The following is a 20,183-nucleotide window of genomic DNA, read 5'->3' as shown; positions in this document are numbered from 1 at the left end:
TGAAGGTGTCTCCCTCAGCATCTGGCGTTGAAAGGTCTCCTGCTGCCTCACAGGCAGACGCAACGGCAGCCTCGAGCTCTCCTCCTCCAGATCGCGGCACCTGGCCTCCTCCTGCCTGGCCTCGCAGGAGCCCCTCATCTGTTTCCTATCAATGGCGCGCTGGCTCGGGGAGGATGAAAGGGCGGCAGGGCGGGAAACGCGAGGCTCTCCCCCTAAACAACAATGGCCTCCTTGAGGAGAGAGCAAATTAAGCCCTCAGCCCGTATGTGGCAGGAGGAGCCATTCAGCGAGAAAAGGGGGCGACAGAGGCTGACTGAGGGGGTCTTAACCTGAGGGGCGGTGGCGTGGGGTGGGGGAGGGAAAGGTGGCTGCCCTTTCGCCTTAGCTGGACACGGAGCGGAGGAAGGCGAGAGAGAGAAAGAGGGTTTTATATTACAGAATTTTTGTTAAAGATTTTCTTGAGGGGGAGAAATGTTCCCTCACTCTCTCTCTCCGCTTTGCTTAGCCAGCCAGCCAGTTCCAGCGCCTCTCTCGCGTCTTTCCTATTCCTCTTCTAACCCTGGGGGCATCCTGAGGAGAGCACATAATATAGATATACGCGCGCGCGCGCGCACACACACACACATACTGTACAGTATAAGCGTTTACACACACACACATAATCTTTTACTATTCATTCAGGGGGGCATGAATGTGCAGAAAACAGGACTGACTGGTTTCACGCGCCCCTTCGCTTTGGGAGCGAGCCTCTCTCTCTCTCTCTCTCTTCATTATCATCCACCACAACAGCCGCCTGCACACACTATAGCGAGGGCGGGAGGGAGGAGGCAGCCCTCGCACCCTCAGGAGCAGCAGCGGGCACTGAGGGCAAAGCCTGAGAGAGGCCGCCGGCGGGACGTGGAGCGAGGCAAGCGCAGCCGCAGCCGCTGCTTCCAAGCCACGCAAAGAGCCGCGGGGTAAGGAGAAGGTGTTGCGGTCTGGGTCGAGGGTTGAAGCTGCCGGCGTGGCCCCCGAAGCGCGTCTGACGAGGGGGGGGGAAGGGGCTGGGGCGGCGGGGGACGCTGCTGCTGCTGCTGCCCAGGGTTAAAAGGGCGCCCCCGAGATGGGCTCCGCTTTCGCTTCGGCGGCGCTGGCGCTCTCTCTCCCAGCACAGGGATGGCTCTTCAGGCGCTGCCTTGGACAGGGGGGAAGGAGATGGAGGAGGAGGAGGAGGAGGCGGCAGCTGAGGCGGGGAAGGCTGTGTGTGAGAGAAAGGGGGAGAGAGAGGGAGATGGAGACCCTCCAAGCCGCTTGAGGAAGGGGAGCAGGAATAAGCCGAGGCTCAAAAGTGACCGACTGAAGCAGGGACATGACGCAACTGCTGTGGCTCTGGCGCCCTTTTCCTGAGGGGAAGGTGGGGCGGCAGGGTGGGGGGAGGTTGTGGTGACCGGCGTGTGTTTTTGTGGGGTCTCCACCTTGGGAGGCGAGCTGCCCCTTTCCTGCAGCCAGCGCCGTGGCGACCTCTTCCCCAGCTTCTGCCCGGGGATGAGGGGGAGAAGGGGGTGATGGTGGTGGAGGCGGCGGGAGCTGGCAACCTCTCGTCTTTTGAGGAAGGGTGAAAGTAGCGGGAAACCAGCCGCTCTCCTCCTCTGCCCTCGCCGCTCCCTCCCGCCTCCCGCCCTCTCTCCCTCCTTTGCCAGAGCGCGCGCGCGCCGTGCCAAGCTCTCCATTAGGGAGAAGCTCCCGACTCTTTCCGCGGGGTTATAAATAACCGGGCCACTTGAGTTGTAATGACAAGGCGCCCCTTCGCCAGCCCTCCCTTGAAGCATCCTCCTCCTGATGGCTCTTTATGCTCCAGGGCGGATACAATGAGCAGGATCCCTTGGGGGGGGGGCGGAGAGCTGCCGAGGAGTTGCTCCCCTCAGGCTCTCTGTGACTGGCTGGCAGAGCCTCTCATGGCTAGAGGGGTTTGTGTGTGTGTGGTGATGATGATTAAGATACACGTGTATCTTGCCTCCCCGATGCTCGTGTGGACACACACCAACACCACAACTTAATTCCTCCAGCAGGGATGTATGGAGGCGAACCCATTTTACGTACTGGGTAAAACTCTCGAATGCAGTTGGGTGTGTGCGCGTCCACAGCCTTCAATGGGGTTTTGGGGGTGGGTAACACTAACAGTCGTGGCCAGGTGTGGGGAATGGTGGTCTGGTAGAAATCTGCAGCTGGAATGTGCCGTTTGTGCAGGAAACCCATAGGGGGGAATAGCTGGCCAATGCAAACGCGCCAAGGGGGTGGGCTGGATGTTTGCATTCAGAGGCGGATTTCTGAAGCAGACGACGGAAAAACAAACAAGGCAGCGTACCAGAGGCGAAAGGCGCTGAGCTCATTTGGTCCACTTGCAAAAATGTGGACTGCATCAGCTGCCCGAACCCTTCCCCGTTTTCTCCTCCTCTAATGCAAGGATCTCCAATACGGTGCCATGTAAATAAATAAGGAGCGGAAGAAAACTCGGAAGCATCACTTTCCTTAATTCATCCCATGCGTAGCTATGCAAGGGTTGTGGGTGCTAACCTGGTTTTTTTACTTGAGCCCCCTCCCCTGTCCCCCTTTCGTCCTTGCCAATTTGTGGAGGTGTTTATCGGCAATATTTTGCTGCAGTGCCTCAGCACAGGAAGATAAACGATTCCCATTTTCCCCGGTTGCCACAATGACTCAATCATTAAAAAAATTCCCAACTTGGAGCTCAAAAACGGCAACTTAAGCAAAGCCCCTGAGGTGGGGAGTTGGAGGGTGGGGAAATACAGAAGTGGGAACATTAAAAAGTCACTTCAGCAGCTCCTATTTTCATTTGCAGTGCCTAATTTGAACTAGGAAGGGTTAGTGAGCTGCTGCAGAATTTTGCAAAGACTGGATTCAATTTTGGAAGCCTGTTGCCAATATTTGTGAGTCATTTCCTTGGAATCCTACCTTTGGTGTTTATTTCCCTTAGAAGGATTCTTGTAAAAGTATAATAATAGCTCTTAAACTTCATGGAAAGTAGCACAGGCTACAGTGAAGACAACTTGCTTTTTGCTTCAAAACACTTATTTTGGTTTTGTTTGCATTATTCAGTGGACAGAAGAGAAGGCGGCAATGTAATTAACCCATAAAACATCTAATTTATTGTACCAGTGACATTTGTGTACTGCTGCATTAGGGTTCAGAGTCAGTTGGAAAGGCAACCTTAATTGGTAGTTCTTTTTAAAAGAATAATTAAAGAATCAAGAGAACCATCTTGTGATTTTAGAGGTCTTTGTTAAGAGGAGTGGTTTGCTTTGTCAACCCACTCAGAGTTCCTTGACCCAATTTTATACCATTCCAGCACAATAACAATGCATATTACCGGTAATTACAGCGATGTGAAAACTTAAGATGCACCATATAACAGCTAGAACTTTTCTCCCACTTGATATGCAATTGTTTTGCAGGTTAGGTTATCTTAGGACTGTTTCCCACATTAATGTTCCGTGTTTTTTATAGACTTTTTACAGGAAGCACATTGCTTGAATACTTCCACGTGATAATGTTACATGAAGATTAGTCATCCATGCAATTTTGGGTCCATGAAGTGTAGAGGTGAGGGGAGGGTGTAGGATTATCTGCTCAAAAATTAATCCAAGAACACGTAAGTGGTGAACAGAATGCTTTTAAAAATCTGAACTCAAAAGAACATACTGAATCTAAAAAAACATCAGCATTGCCATTAGTATGGCCGTTAAAGTGAGGCAGTCAGCACTTGAGGCTTAGTTAACAGTGTTAGATATATATAAGCAACTTACTGTTCTCAAAGTACTGACAGGTTCTTGGCTAATATCTCATCATACCATAAATCAACTGGAGCCCAGCTTCCTAGATACAATGCATTTGCAAAAATCTTCATAATGTAAATTAATTTATACTCCAAACTATCATAAAGAGGTGACCTTTCTTTTCCACCTTCAGCAAGGAAGTGGATACTAGATACCAATGTTGTATTGAAAACTAGAGTGATTTATTAAGAGCAATCTGCTTAATGCTTGCCATGCCTCTCTTTCCTGATGTAAAACACACACACACACACACACACACACACACCAAATCTATTTCGTATGATTACTGATGTTATATCTTTTCCTAATGGTAGTTTCTAAGAAAACTGAATGGGAGTGATGCCAATTAGTACAGCCCATTGCTTAATTATCACTTAATTAACCCCCCAACATTTAAAAAAGAAAGTGCAGGAAATCAAGATATTTAAAACAGCTGTTTCTAGGGATCTCAGAAGAGTAGTAATGAGATCCTGAGGCCATACTTTGGAAAACTAGAAACACAAAATGCAGGTTCTTTTTTTAAAAAAGAACCAAAAAAACACCCCAGAATGATTTGTTTTCTCAGTGAAACAAAATGATAGCCTCAAGAAAGTGGTTTCAAGGCATCTATGGTATAAGATGAAAAAGTAGTAGTGTATGTTTCACATGTGTGACCCCTCAGATCCAGTTCCTTTCATATCCAGAAAAAAAAATATGTAAGGGCTTGTATTTGAACCTGGAGAACACTGAAGGTAAAAGCATCATTGGCTGAACTCATATAATGCATATGCACCTCATATATGGGGTGAGGGGGGGTAGGGAATCTGAGATATGCATATATTTAAAATAGAACAATATTTAGCCAGAAATGTGTTTGTTGTTGTTGTTGTTGTTGTTGTTGTTGTTGTTGTTGTTGTTTTTGAAAAAAAGCTTAGCTGCTTTATCTGAATGAATGCTAGCACAGTACTTGTAAATTTAAAATATTAAGTAACATAATTTCATAAATAGTGAAAGATGGCGTTAAACACTTCTCTTCCGGAGAGGTTTATATGCTCATACAGCTCACTCACTGGCTTCATATTTTTTCTTGCACTAAAACCATAAACGGAACCAGTGAATTGTTTGTATTTCTTTTTTGGGGGTGGGTGGGGGAAATGAACAGCTGTTGGGGGGACGGGACGACGACAATGACACACTGGACTTCTTTAGAAGATCAGTAGTTTATTTTTTTCTCCAGGATATTGAAGCATGAAGCTGTTGGCAACTAGATTGGTAATTCAATGTTCGAACTAGATTTTAACCCTCATTCTGGTTATGGAACATAATACAAGTGTAATCCAGTCGTTATCTACATTTTCAGAGTAGTACTTAACAGGAATGAATTGAGTAATAATTATGTTGCCAGTCAGATCAGCACTGACATGGGAGAACTAAAGAACCTGTGTAACTTATCTTTCACATATGTCTACATTCACTTTGCTTTCTCTAGTCTTTCACTTTACCATTTCTCCCATCTCTTTGTTCTTTTATTGCTTCCTATTGGGCCATCTGCCTTTAAACTAACTAAGGGGTGAACTTGCTCTTCTTCAGGCTGGCCTACCTAGACAATCAAGTCACCTCTCACTTTTTAAAACTTGGGCTAGTGTGTAATAATACTATACCTAAAGCTTATAATTTCCCACCTTTCTCGTACGACAAAATGCACTTGGAGAGGCAACCTGCAATTTTTTTATTATTGTTTTATAACTATTGTAAACACAAGGATTTGACAAACATTTCATATCCACTATTCCCCCCTCCACCATGCTTTTGTTACTGCCACTCAACAACCATGGGGGTGTCCTAATGTGTCATTGGCTTAATGTTTCTTGTGGGTGACACTCTAGACACAGTGTTCTCAACTGGTTAGGGAAGATTGGTGATCTGAAAATGGAAGATGTAATTGTCAGTTCACTTCCTGCTGACCATTCTCTTATACATGGATAAACCTATTAGGGTCTACCCCCAGAGATTGATGGATTCAGATCAATTACTTAAAACCACCAGGGAGTTTCCAGTTAGCATGGCTGGTACTGTCAAAGCCTAACTCTCTCTGTGGGATATAGAGGTGACCCTGGCAATTGACACAATCTTTCCTAAGCAATCTCTCCCATTGAACAGAGACTGTTCATCTTCCTGATTTATTTATCCCAATTTATTATTTATTACAAAGCAGTTTGGGGTGGAGGTGGCTCGAATGCCAGTGACAGAAAATTTGAACTGGAGCCTGAAAAAACACAGGTAGGAGCTCATTTTGGAGCTTGTTCTATGGTGATGATGAAAGCCAAGAAGCAACACCTTTCAGCCTCCATTGCAGTGCCACCCAGTTGAGTTTTCCAAGTGGTTCAGGGCTTTTTCCACTTTGTATTGCAAAGTGATGTAAGTGGTCCCTCTGTGACTTCAAAGGTAAAAGCTGCTCATGTTCATCTTGAGTTGGATGCTACTTTTCTGTAATCCATCCTATGGACATCTCCAGTACAGTGTATAGTCCTGATTTGTTGGATGAATTTATTGTTTAGGCCTGAAGATGGGGGGGGGGGTGCTTGGCCAATCACCTGTGTTCTCAACCTTTCCCTTACTGACTAGCTAAAAAAATGTAAAGGACCCTTGGACGGTTAAGTCCAGTCAAAGGAGACTATGGGGTTGTGGCTTTCAGGCCAAGGCAGCTGTCATTTGTCCACAGACTGCTTTCCGGGTCATGTGGCCAGCATGACTAAACTGCTTCTGGCACAACGAAATACTGTGACAGAAGCCAGAGTGCACAGAGACACTGTTTACCTTCCCGCCACAGTGGTACTTATTTTTCTACTTGCACTGATGTGCTTTTCAAACTGCTAGGTTGGCAGGAGCTGGGACAGAGCAACGGGATCTCAGCCCGTTGCAGGGATTCGAACTGCTGATCTTCTGATCGGCAAGCCCAAGAGGCTTAGTGGTTTAGACCACAGCTAACTAACATGTAGCAGGAGAGATCACTGGCCAAGTCTAGGAGGTAATTAATGACTTGTGTCTCCTTGAAAGAGGGGGTTACCTGGCTATTTTGAAGTGGTTAGTGGTGAGACCACTTCTAAATACCCCTGCCTTGGATCCCAAGGACTTGAGTGACTTTTGGCTGTTAGCAAATCTTTTCTTGGGCAATGTGCTCGAGTTGCCATACAATCCAGGCACTCAGATGAGACTGATTATCTGGATCCATTTCAGTCTGGCTTTGGGCCCACATTCTTCATCAAAACAGCCTTGGTCTCTCTGGTGGCTAATCTATGCCAGGAGTACAGGCAAAGTTTGATCTTGTTAATTCTCCTGAATAGGCTTCTGGACTGTGTCTGGGAAGAGGATTTGGGGCACAGAACTTCCTCATTGGCTTCTTCTGACAATGAACCACACATTGACCACACTTTCTTCAGCCTATCTCCAAAGATATAAATGGCAGATTCAAAAAACAAAACAAAATATGAGATTCTCAGAAGGTGTGGTTCTGAAATCAATGCAAAATTCTACATTCATGTTGAATTGCATAATATATTGGATGTGAGATCAAGTAAAACCCTTGCCTGAAAGCAGTTTCCTGCAACGAATAGCCACATTGATCATGTCTTTTTATTATTCGTAGTAGATGCCACACCATGCCCAAAGTGCCTGAATTCAGGAGGAAATATAATAATACAGTACCAGGGTTCTTGGATTTCATACAGACTGTAAATAGTTTCATGAAACACTGCTTCTTCCATTGTGATGGTACAGTGGTGCATAAGTACAAACGGCAACCCAGGAAAGTGAGCTCAAGTACCGGCTAAAAGGGAATCAAGGTACCAGGAACAAACTAATGTGTAAGATATAAGCATCGCTGGAGTTTGTTCTTAAATGGCATGTGTAAGGACTCTTGTGACACTTTAAAGACTAACAAATTTATTATGGCAAATGCCCGGTATATATTTTTTGGATAAAAGCCAACTTTACCACATGCAAGGATGCCATAATAAATTCTGCTAGTCTTTAGGGTGCTAGAGTGTGTAAGCGTGTGTCTGGTGGACTGGGTGATGCGACACAATTGTCTCCTTTCCTTTATGCCTAAAACAGAAGGCTGAAGTGCCTACTAGTAACTAGCTTCAGTTTGAATCTATTAAGTACAGGCCCTGTGTCAATTTAACTGGCAGTCTGGAGTGCCCCCTTATAGATGGACAAAGGCACATAGATAGATACATTTTCCCATTGCTGCAGAATGTACCGTATTGTGCAGCACCATAGTTTTGTACCTTATGGTGCTCCTCATTAGACATGATGTATACTGTAAACATGCAAAAAATGAGAGAGGTTACATCTGCACCACATGCTTAGAGCCAGTGTGGTGTAGTGGTTAAGAGCGGTAGACTCGTAATCTGGGGAACCGGGTTCGCGTCTCCACTCCTCCACATGCAGCTGCTGGGTGAGCTTGGGCTAGTCACACTTCTTTGAAGTCTCTCAGCCCCACTCACCTCACAGAGTGTTTGTTGTGGGGGAGGAAGGGAAGGAAGGGAAAGGAGAATGTTAGCCGCTTTGAGACTTCTTCGGGTAGTGATAAAGCGGGATATCAAATCTAAACTCTTCTTCTTCTCCTCCTCTCAAAGAATACAAGGAACTGTAGTTAAGAATGCTTGGAATTATAGCTCTGTGGGGGATAAAATACTATTCCCAGGATTCTCTGGGGGGAAGCCATGTATTTTAAATATATGGTGTAGATGTGATACCCAACCCCCCAACTCTAAATGAATTGAGAAGACCCTCCCTGCTAAAAAACAAAAACAAAACCCACCTACTGGTGCTCTTGACATATCCATAGTAATGCATAGTTTTCTGAATTCAACACAAGTATCCTTGATTATTCAGTGACTAATCCCACAAACCCACATTTCTAATTATCCAGACATTGTGGATCGTTTCCAGACCACTTGGATGAGTAAGGTTATAATCCATCCTCAGTGTTAGAAACTGAGATATGAAAGCTAGGAGCTGAATGGCACCTTAAACCTAGATTACGGACGCAACAACGGAATGTCTAGGCCTGCCTTTTTAAATAACAAGAATACAAAGCTGAAAATGAATGAACTGACGCTAAAATATTATGCTCATTTTTCACATGGTCTAGTTCTCTTCTCCACTCTTCAGAGAGTAGTTGGAAGTGGGGAGGCAGAAAAGGGGCCTCTTTTCCTTCCACTCTTCAGTTTTATTCTGAAATCTTAGGTGCCCAGAACTCAGAAACTGCTTGCGCTAATGAAATTCCCTGTCACAAAATGCATCTAGAACAATGGGAGTTTCGAATGCTGTCCACCTCTGCCTTTCTCTTACCAGCTTCTTATTTTGTGAAGACACTATTTCACATGGTACCCAACTGTATGTCACCTAATAAAATGATGCATCGCCATTATGTTTTGTTGATCGTATTTTAATGCAGTTGAGTCTGCAGCTGGCTTTAGGGTCCTAGTGGGCTGGGAGGAAGATTAAAAATTTAAAATAAAATATAAAATAAAATAAAATAAAATAATGACTAGAACTGTCAAACTGTTACAAATAAATATTCTTCCACCCAGCTATGTAAATCCCATTGCATTTTCTTATAAGCACAGGTAAGCATAATGGATTCATACAACTAAGAAATCAAAAGAGTTTCAGAATTAGTAATACCACATGCTGTTTCCACAGAATATAGGGTAACTAATGAGGCCCTACCAGTACCAAGCATTGCTTCCACCTTTACCTTTTTGGCCTTTAGGGATTTTAGTCAGATTTGCAGCATTATTGTAACAAGCATTTTAAATTTAACTTCTGTTTTAGTGGCATTCTGGAAATGCATAAAGACCCCTTTTTCATTGACATTGTGAATGGCATCATTACAGTTCTCTCATTAGCATCATAATGACTCCAAAGGAATAGTGAGTGAAAATGGAGTAGTTGCTGAAGGAATAGTGAGCAAATGGAACAGTGTAGCACTGCACAGTAGCCTCTTACTGAGTAGAGCTGCATAAATGCAATAGGAGTCTGACATTTTAACCTTCAGGCTGCTTTGGGTGCCTCAGGGTGTCCTCTTAATGCATGCATTCGGCTGGCAACAAGGAAAATCTGTGGTAGCCTAAGGATTAAGAGCTGGATTTAATAAAAAATAAAAATGGCCTGGTTTCTATACCACACAAAGCTTTGCAAACAGATTTTGAAGCATGGATCTGGCCACAAATCAAGGCTTTATGTTACACTTCTTTGCAGAAAATATGTAGTGCACTCACTTTCATTACAAAAGAGGATAGGGGTGCATTACCAGTAAATAACTAAATGTCAAGAACTATGGAGCTGATGTCGTATAACAACTTTCTATACGACACACTAATGGAAATATTTAGGTGCAATAAGTAGCTTCCATTGTTCTCTTTCTTTGTCACATGCCTAAAAGCCTAAAATTTGATCCCATGCTGCATTCCAACAAGAGACAGAATGTGGGCCACTGATTGGCAGATGAAGGGATTGTCTTAGTCTTCAAAGGTGTCTGCTGAATTCTACAGAGCAAAGTATGTGGACTGTGATTGTCCCTAGGCATGGCTAAGAGGAAAAAGCTGCACCCCAGCTGCCCAGCAGTATATTTCAATGCACCCCTTTACTTTCTCAATATACAGGTGCTGTGTTCAAATACACTTAATCATAATAATAGATGTTTTGGCAGTATATAATAATTACTGTGAAGGTTATGACTGAAAAACATCTCTATAGCTTAGTTGGTAGAGAGTGAGTGTGATGGCCTGGGAGTCAGACTCTGATGCTGAACCTGAGGGATCCCAGCCTGCACAGGATTCCCCGCCTCCAGAACCAGCTGAGCCGGGGCCAGGGCTTGAGCCTGAAGGATCCCCACCTGTGCTGGATCCCCAGGTGCAGGCATCAGCAGAGTCTGCTCTGGCTCCTGATGGGAGGGAGGACCCATTGCCTGCAGGTGCTCCACTCCCAGCCTCTTCAGAGGAAGCTGAGGCATCCCCTGGGTCCAGTAACCCACCAGCCTCTCCTGAGCTACAGAGGCTCAGGGCAGAGAGGCGAAGGGAGTTAAGTGTCTGCAGGAGGAGTGCTCGCCTCCAGGCCCGGAGGAGAGGCGAGTCTCCAGAGGATCGGGACCGCCCTAAGCATAGGGCCAGATAAAAGCCAGCCAGACCCAGCCCAAGTTGCGTGAGCAACTTAGTTGCAAGCGTGTGCTCAACCTGCAACCTTGTGCCTGAACCTGCCTTGGACCTTGACCTGCTCCCTGCCTTGCTCCCCGCCGGATTGACCTCCTTTGGACCCCTAGACCCAGGACTGGACTTGGACCTCGCTTCATGGACAAACCCTTGGGGCCAGCACAGTGAGACTCTTAATCTGAGGGTCGTGGGTTTGAGCCTCAAATTGAGCAGAAATATTCCTGCATTGCAGGGGTTGGACTACATGACCCCCCACAATACCTTCCAACTCTTAGATTCTATAATCTGGTCAATTTCTTAGTTTAAGTTCTGCTTCCTGGAAATATCTGGTGGACCATTGTGGGAAACTGGTCTTGGACTAAGTAAGCCCTTCATCTGATCCAGAAGGGTTCTGTGTGGGGTTTAACAAATCATGACACTTTTCTACAATTATTTTATAAATATAGTATTTGATCCACCAGGCACAGTCTTGAGAAGACTTATTTGCAATAATGTATTAAATGTGTTGTACGTAATATGGTGGTTCAGGTTGCCTTCTGATTCCATGACACCTTGGTAACTTGAATGGTGCAAGCAGCGACTTGCACTGCCAAAATTGCAGTATATTTGCAAACGGCACTGGGCCATCCAGCTCTGCCCTGTTTCCTGGGCAAAACCCCTTGCAGGCTTATTTTTTAGGTAAGTTTGACATAAGGATCTAAGATCAGGTTCTTCTTACTGGTTTGGCACGCCAGCACTTGTTGCTGAAAAGCTTTTTGGAATAGCTGATATATGGACAGTCGCTGGGACCTCTCCCTTTCTCGCACTAGCCAAACAAAGCAAGAGAATTTGTGCAGTGCAACTGAGGTATGTTAAGTTGGGGTTTTTGCTAATCAGCCATGCAAAATAGCTGCTGCTGTTTCACTGCTCAGAAGACAGGTTAGAAAAAGGTATGGAGTTGCCCTGGGAATCTAGTCTCAATCTTCTGCATTTGTTCATGCAGCAGCCTTTAGCAATGGACAATTAAAATAATATTTTCTGGTGGTGGTTTTTGTGTATGAAATCAGTAGTGGTTGTAGACACTCCTGGAAATAAGAATTGGTTTCTTAGATGCACAACATTATGTACCCTTAATTGGGAGGAAGTCCCAGTGAAATGAAAAGGCCTTGCTTGCTTATGAGTGAGCATGCATAGATTGCGATGTGAATTTTCTACCTAGTAGAAATTTAAGTAGTCCATGCTGGCTTCTGAAAACTCTTCCTTAGGAACAACATGGCACTCTGTGTAAGTTAGTATAATAAAGTGGGACAGTGTGCACAACAGCAAATTGATATGTGACAACAACCTGCAGACTGCAAAAAAAATTACAACGAAGATAAATGTAACAAATTGAACAAAAGTTTGGCACTGAAGATTTCTCAGTGTTTACTTAGCAAAGAACTAAAAAGCCGGAAGCATTGGAGCAGCAGAGGTGTTCCAACATGTATAGATTCTGAAACTCTCCACTGTTTTGGATTAATCTATGTGTGCAAAAAGCTACTGTATGCAAAAAGTTATTGTAACACCCACCCCCGGTATTTCTGAATACTACCTTTTGCAATCTTTCATAATGTTTCTCTTTCACCTCCTCACTAAGGCTGCAGTACCATGCACATTTACTGGGAAGAAGTCCCATTGAATTCAGTAGGGCTTACTTCATGCATAGGAATGTGCCAAATTACAGAAGCAATCAAACAGTTTAGAGGAATGGATTCTCAGCATGTTGCCTACAAAATGTTTGTGCTTGAGAGGTAAAAAAGGTAAAGAACCCCTGGATGGTTAAGGCCAATCAAATTAAACGATGGGATGTAGCGCTCATCTCTACTTTCAGGCCAAGGGACAGCTTTGCTGGGTCATGTGGCCAGCATGACTGAACCGTTTCTGGTGCATGGAACACCGTGACGAGTGCCAGAGCACATGGAAACACCATTTGCCTTCCCGCCGCAGCAGTACCTATTTATCCACTTGTGCTGGTATGCTTTCAAACTGCTAGGCTGTCAGCCCGTAACTTGGATTTGAACTGCTGACCTTATAATCGGCAAGCCCAAGAGCCTCAGTGGTTTAGACCACACCGCCATCCGTGCCTTTCGTGCTAGAGAGCTGTAATGCAAGTCATAAGATCTTTATTAGGCCTGATGTAGCAAGGGCAATGCATGTATGAAGTAAAATAGGTTTCTATGCATTTATCCATCTGGACTCCACTCTTCTTTATGATGTTCACTATAGCTCAGTTAGTAGAGCATGAGACTCTTAATCTCAGGGTTGTGGGTTCAAGCCTCAAATTGGGTGAAAGATTCCTGCATTGCCATGGGGTTGGACTAGATGATCCTCATGGTCCCTTCCAACTCTACAGTTCTATAATTCTGTGGTTTGTGTTTGAAAAGCTATACTGCTTTTACTCTACCAAAATGGATGTACTCTAGTCAGCTTTGAAGACTGTTCATCATGAAAAAAACCTTTGCATTAAACAGCAGTGTTTTAGGGAGTTTGTGTGGATCTAGCCACTTCACAAATGGGGTAACATGGCAATAATCAGTTCAGTGGGGGAGATACTGCAGCTTCAAATGTGGGTGCCTGTGTTTTCACCATTAATGAATTTGCTCCCTTGTATGACTTTATTTAAAAATTACGTAAGACAAATAGTAAACCCCAAAACATGTGGATCTCACTTGCAGGAAATTTAGTGATTTGTTGTTGTTGTTTAGTCATGTCTGACTCTTCATGACCCCATGGACCAGAGCATGCCAGGCACTCCTGTCTCCCACTGCCTCCCACAGTTTGGTCAGACTCATGTTGGTAGTTTTGAGAACACTGTCCAACCATCTTGTCCTCTGTCATCCCCTTCTCCTTGTGCCCTCCATCTTTCCCAACATCAGGGTCTTTTCCAGGGAGTCTTCTCTTCTCATGTGGTGGCCAAAGTATTGGAGCCTCAGCTTCAGGATCTGTCCTTCCAGTGAGCACTCAGGCCTGATTTCCTTAAGAATGGATAGGTTTGATCTTCTTGTAGTCCAATTTAGTGATACAGTGGTACTTCTGGTTACGTACTTAATTCGTTCCGGAGGTCTGTTCTTAACCTGAAACTGTTCTTAACCTGAAGCACCACTTTAGCTGATGGGGCCTCCCGCTGCCACTGTGCCACCAGAGCACGATTTCTGTTCCTATCCTGAAGCAAAGTTCTTAACCTGAAGCGTTATTTCTGGGTTAGCGGAGTATGTAACCTGAAGCGTATGTAACCTGAGGTACCACTGTACTTAAGTCCTATTGAAATCAGTGTGGATCAAGTTAGTGGTAAGTAGCTTAAGCCCCATCAATTTCAAAGGGGCTTAACTGTGACTAATTTGCTGGGGGTAGTTTGAGTGAGGATGGACTTCCCTAAGAAAGAAAGGAATATATTTCAGATGTATAGCTTCCAAATGCAGAGTTATGCAACAGAATCCATGGATAAATGACAATTTTGCAGTCTGCTAGACAACAGAATAGGTTAAGGAGCCCCGCTGTTAAATCTGGAGCACTTAAGAAGCCTTTTCACATTTTTCATCCTGAAGCCGGTGGAAATATTGCAAGGCTTGATCTGTTTGTATCTGTGAATTTCAAAAAGGTGGTCCTTCACTTTTGGCCCCAGCGCTATGTGCAACTGCAATCCCTCCTCTCACTCAGTTGAAATAGCAAGGGGCTTCTCCAACGGTTGGAGTCCAACCAGTCTCGAATATTTCTTGTTTCTTTTTGTTCTAAGTCTTGACCTCCTGCTTCATCAATCTTGTCCAGACAGACTTTAATTTGTAACATGCTGCTGGCTATCCATTTCCTTTCCAACTTCTGCCTCCTTTCCCCCCCACCCCCCGAATTTGGAGGACCCTGTTGTCTTCCTGCAGTGGTCCTGACTTGAGAAATATATGGAAAGAAAACAAAAATTCTTGTTTCTTGGAGAGCGCAGGGGAAGATGGGGGAGGTGCCTGGCTTTTGTGCCAAAGGGTAGGTGAATTCGTGTAGAAAGCGCATTGTGATGCGGGTTGCCTGCCTCTTTCAGAAAGTTCTCTCTCTCTCTCTCTCCCTCTTTCCCTCTCTCGCTGCTATGGGACTGGATGGAGAGCTCACACAGCCTGGCTCCGGCCCCGGAGTCCCTGCTCCTGTTTAATATTCTACTTGCTCCACTGATGTTGTGCTTGGCTCCTGTGGGACTGCAACTCACGGCTTGAAACCGGAGCCAATTTTCTGTCTTAATCTCCGTGTTTTGACTGGAGGCAGATCCAGTTCAGCCCAATCGGGGCTGGTGGAAACAACTACCTAAGAGTCTCGCTCTGTTTCGCTTGGGGAAGGAAAAAAGAAGGGAGGAGGAGTAGGAGGAGTGGGGAAAGAAAGGGGGGGAAATAAAGGAAGGAAAAAAAGAAAAAAGAAAAGCGAGCCTGCCTGCCTGCCTGCCACACATAAGAAACACATGCATGCAATGTCGTTGGCGAGGTCGCTGTGTTTGCGCGAGTGAGACCGGCAGAGTATGCGGAGAGAATAAAGTGATCGTCTGGCAATCTGCGAGCATCCCTCGGATCGGTTTGTTGGCACTTTCTTCTTTCAGGAAAGGAACTGGGGATCGCCACTGAGCCGGAGCGCAGAGATCAGCGGCGAAGGGATTTGGGGGGCAGCCAGTCAGCAAGCAAGCAAACAAGAGGCGGCGGGGAGGGGTGGGGAGAAGACTTGCCTTTCTGAGTGGAAGGGGCTGCGGCGGTGCTCAGAGCTCACTTACCTGGAAGTAAGGACCCCCGGAATCAGCGGCACTTACTTCCAACCAAGTGCGTTTGGAGAGGTGCGCTCAGGGAAGGTCAGCTCTTGGGTCTGGTGCTCTCCCCCCCCCCCGGCTTCTTCAGCAGGAGCGTGTGTGGTCCCAGGGCAGATGGGAGTGCGAGACAGAATCCGTGCCAAGTGAAGACAAGGAAGGCGAAGGGAGAATGCTCCCGAGCGCGTGAAAGCTGGAGCGCGAGTGCGAGAGGGCAAAACCCGGGTGAGAAATGGCAAAGCAAGAGGCTGGGGTGGGGAGAGAGAGAGAGAGACAGGATCCCTCGGTGGCAGCGGCAGGAGCAGCAGCCGAAGCGAGATGCCAGGCTGACTGCGGGGCGAAGGCACGCAATGGCCGCTGATTCCGCTGCCGCTCGGGCAAGGCAGGGCAGGGCAGGGCAAGGGGCGGGCGGCTGCTTGCCTGCCTGCCTGCCTGCCTGACCTGACGGGTCGCGCTCTACCTTTGTCTCCGCTTGCAGATCGGAGGTGCCGCGATGACTCTGGTGCTGCCCCTGAGCAGCTTCTGCGAGCCCATTGTCTCCTCCGAAGGAGCCGCCGAGTTCCAGCCGCTGTGGGAGTCGCGCTGTTGCAGCAAGAGCAGCCCCGCCTCGGATGCAGCCACCGCTGCCACCGCCAGCAGCAGCAGCAGCAGCAGCAGCAACCCGGGCCAAGCGCAGCCGCTGCCGCCGCCGAGCAACGACAGCAGGGCAGCGGCTGGGCAGCCCCCGGCGCCAGGTAAGGAGGTGGCTTAGGGATGGGAGACTCCGCGCCAAGGCAGGGCTTGCAGTCGGTTGCATCAGCATCAAACCACCGTCTCGGCTTCTTTCTCTAAAAAAACAGTGGGGTGTGTGTGTGTGTGTGTGTGTGTGTGTGTAAGTAAGTAATCATCATTGGATGCTTACTCGAAAGAGATATGGGTAACATATGGCCTCCCCCCTGAGCGTGCGCCATGTTATCCTCATAACAACCCCGCGAGGTAGGTCAGGTTAAGAGGGACTGAGGGCTCAAGGTCACCCAGTGAGCTTCAGATGAATCCTGTGCTGAATAAGGGCCCAAATGCCCACCTTGTCCAGTATCCTCTTTCCAGCAGGGGCAAACAAGATGTTCCTGGAAAGCTGGTAGCCAGGTGTGAAGACAAGAACCTCCCATTGTTGTTGTCCTCCTCCCCAGCCTCTGGTACACAAGAAGGACACTTGAAGGCTTTGTTCAGTTATCAGGGCTGCTCCTGCTGCTCTGCTCTGTAAGGAGAAGTGTCAGGGCAAAAGCAGCTGTGCAGGAATCTTTTCCAGCCACTTAGAACTGCCTTAAGGATTAGCGTTTTAGTTACCTGGGGAGGCTAGTTTTGCACCACCCGCTCCAATGCACTTTTGCAGGTGTTACGATCTCACTCTGAGCCCCTCCAGTGCGGGAGATAAGTGTGGGACAAAGACTGAAGGTGCCCTGACTCAAACCAGAGGAAATAGATGCTTTGTAGTGGCTGGCTTTGAAAAGAAAAAAAATCAAAGGGACTCACCAAATCCCAGAGCCTGCTTTTGGTGGTACAGAGGAGTCCCAGAGCATAAGAGGGAATAATAAAGACAAAAGAGCGTCTTTGGGGCATAGTCCTCACAGACAGAAGATGAAGCAACAAATCTGCGTCTAGATGATGCTACTTCAGGCTAGGGGTAGGAATTAACATGATTGATGTTCCTCTATACAAGGTAACACACACACACACACACACACACACACACAGAGAGAGAGAGAGAGAGAGAGAGAGAGCGAGCGAGAGAGAGACACTCCAGGTAGATAATCTGGGGTGCCATTCAGATCAATGTAGGCCATTGCTCTCCCTGACATGCCTCTTTTTGGTAGGACTTTATTTTTCGGCCCCTGGGAGTGGCGAATGGACAAGAACTTAATCACAAGAGCTCCTACCTGCAGTCTGAAATGATACGGTCTAGAGATGATTTTACTACCTCATCATGCATCTAAGAACCAGTCTTCTGTATTTGCAGTCTCTTAGTGCACACAGAGTATCCTTCCCACATAGCTGAAGGCCTTACACATTATGTCAATTGGGTGGCTGTCAATATACCTGTATATATTTAAAAAATGTAGACCCTAGGCATGGCTTGCGGGTGATTTCCACTGGGGCCACAGTGCACAGGGCAGGGGAGGTCTAACCTTTTTCTCCCCAAGTGCAATACTGGGGGGGGGGAATCCCCTTCACTACAAATAGACATAGAAAAAAGTGCCCATTGATGCACATGAAAATCCACTCCCTGCTCCTACATACCTAGGATTAAATTGCCACCCCCCATACTCCTGCAAGCCGCACAATTAATATAACATGTAGGCCCTAGGTTTCCACAACATGTCCTATCTGCAATCTGAGTTCAGGGCAAAACTTTGTGGATTTCAGGGACAATGCTATGATTTATAGGAAGATTTGAATAAATCATGGTCCCATGGTCAGGACCAGCCTTTGCTAACGTGGTGCCCTCCAGAGGTTTTGGACTACAACCCTCATCAGCCCCACCCAGTTGTCAGAAGTTGGTCTAGATAAGCACCCTCCCCTCTCTTTCTCTTCTTATGCACACAACAAGAGAAGTATGGAACTGCTCGTGGAATTGTGGTTTATTCTAGCCAAAGTTACTTAAAACAAATCAGGATCGGACAGATCCAGTTTTGTTGAATAATTCTGCTTAAACTTAAAACTCCCCAGATGCTGACGTAACATGGAGCTGTGGATAGTTATGAAATACAAGTGGAAGCTTTTAAGGCACCACCTCTTGAATACTGTACAAAGAAGGTTGAAAGGAGAGGGGAGTGCATGAGCCCAAAGTTACCCAAAGTGACCATTCCTGATCACTTAGCCATGGTTTAGAATGATCATCTAAACCGGATCATCTAAACTTGGATATGCTAGGCTAGTGTTTCTCAGACTTGAGTCTCCAACTATTGTTGGACTACAACTCCCATCATCCCTAGCTAGCAGGTTAGGGGTGATGGGAGCTGTAGTCCAACAACAGCTGGAGACTCAAGTTTGAGAAACACTCTGCTAGGCCTTACTTACAAGTACCTATAGATGTGGAAGGGCAAATTGTGTTTTCTTCAGTGTGTTTAGAGACATTGAGCCTGCATAGGCACCATACAGTTAAAGCACACACCCCCCCTTGAAAGGATCCCGAGAACTGTAATTTACCCCTCACAGAGCTGCAATTCCCAGCACCCTTAACATACTATAGTTTCCAGGATTCTTAGTGTGTGTGCACTTTTAATATATGGTGTGTATCCAGCCTTAGTCTGCTTTGCTTTGAAATGTCATTCTTTGGCTATCTGAAAAGGCCTGATTCTAAATATATTTGAGGAAAAGCCCCCTTTTTTGGGGGGGAGGTTAAGATTAAAATTCTAAATTGATAACAGTAACTGTAGACTAGCTAGTTTTCAATACTGGTGGTTGGTTAAATGTTTTTATGTTTTGCCTGCAGCCATTGCATGAGCTTGTTGGCTAACTGTCAGTACAGTATTTTTTAACTAACTAACTAACTAACTACCGGTAGCATGCCACATGTAGACTTGGGTGTGCTCTGCTGCAAAGGAAACTAGATGCCACCCGGTTTGTCTTGTGCATCAATTATTGGAGGTTGAAATTAACACTAGGAGGAAAATGCAATAAACCCCAAACAGGTGGCCATATTAAGTGCTAGGCAGTAATTAAAATTTCACTCTCAATGGTAGCATATGGTTTGATTGGAGTATTGTGACCCAGGCTAGATTACAGTATCCATTGGTCTCAAAAGAGCTCAAAGTAATTACATTTTTGGCTACCTGTTCCAAATAACTTCCTTTCTATTGGGCTTAAAGGGCATCATCCCAAGTTGGTTATTACAGCAAATTATGCTTATTTGATAAATAAATTACAAATTGGATTTGTCTTCCCATGAGGCCAGCATTTTTTTTTCTTGCCAGAGGAGGGTGATGCAAGTATACTGTTGTTAAGAACTGATTTTGTGTGTGTGGGGGGACACTAAAAAAGCTCTGGCACTTTAGCTATTAAAATCAAATTCATGATTAACGTGGCATTAATTTTCACAGGTAGCAGCCCACTTAACTACATCAATTAATAATCCCCCTTCCCAATAATTTGGAGAGTTGTCTTAGCCTTTTCCAAGAAAGTTAAGCCAAACTTATAAATCTTCAGCAACTAATACTTACTACCAACAATGCATTAAACTTAATCAGCCCTGTCTAATTCCTCAAACTACTACAGAGTGTAGCCGTGAACGTTGCAGTTTTTCAAATGGCTTGAACAGCCAGAATGAATGTTTCCTTGAAGTCAAATATGCAGAGGGTGCTTAAGCTCATGTGACAACTGTGCTTAAAT

General features: G+C 45.8%; 1 protein-coding gene across 3 annotated transcripts in view; it reads left to right on the top strand.

Annotated features, from left to right (window-relative positions):
• Window positions 1–694: 694 nt before the first annotated feature.
• Window positions 695–20,183, top strand: part of SERTAD4 (SERTA domain containing 4) — a 28,940-nt gene continuing 9,451 nt past the window's right edge. The window contains exons 1-2 of one of the 3 annotated variants that reach the window (XM_033144839.1): window positions 695–956; window positions 16,294–16,549. In XM_033144839.1, the coding sequence (XP_033000730.1) occupies window positions 16,309–16,549 (241 nt within the window). In that variant the 5' untranslated portion in view covers window positions 695–956; window positions 16,294–16,308. Of the gene's footprint in view, window positions 957–15,431; window positions 15,593–15,979; window positions 16,041–16,293; window positions 16,550–20,183 lie in introns of those variants that run through there. The other 2 variants (XM_033144838.1, XM_033144840.1) reach the window with 2 other exon arrangements.

Source organism: Lacerta agilis, chromosome 3 (assembly GCF_009819535.1).
Source record: "Lacerta agilis isolate rLacAgi1 chromosome 3, rLacAgi1.pri, whole genome shotgun sequence".
Classification (NCBI taxonomy): Eukaryota; Metazoa; Chordata; class Lepidosauria; order Squamata; family Lacertidae; genus Lacerta; species Lacerta agilis.
This window is presented reverse-complemented; position numbering and strand designations above follow the sequence as displayed.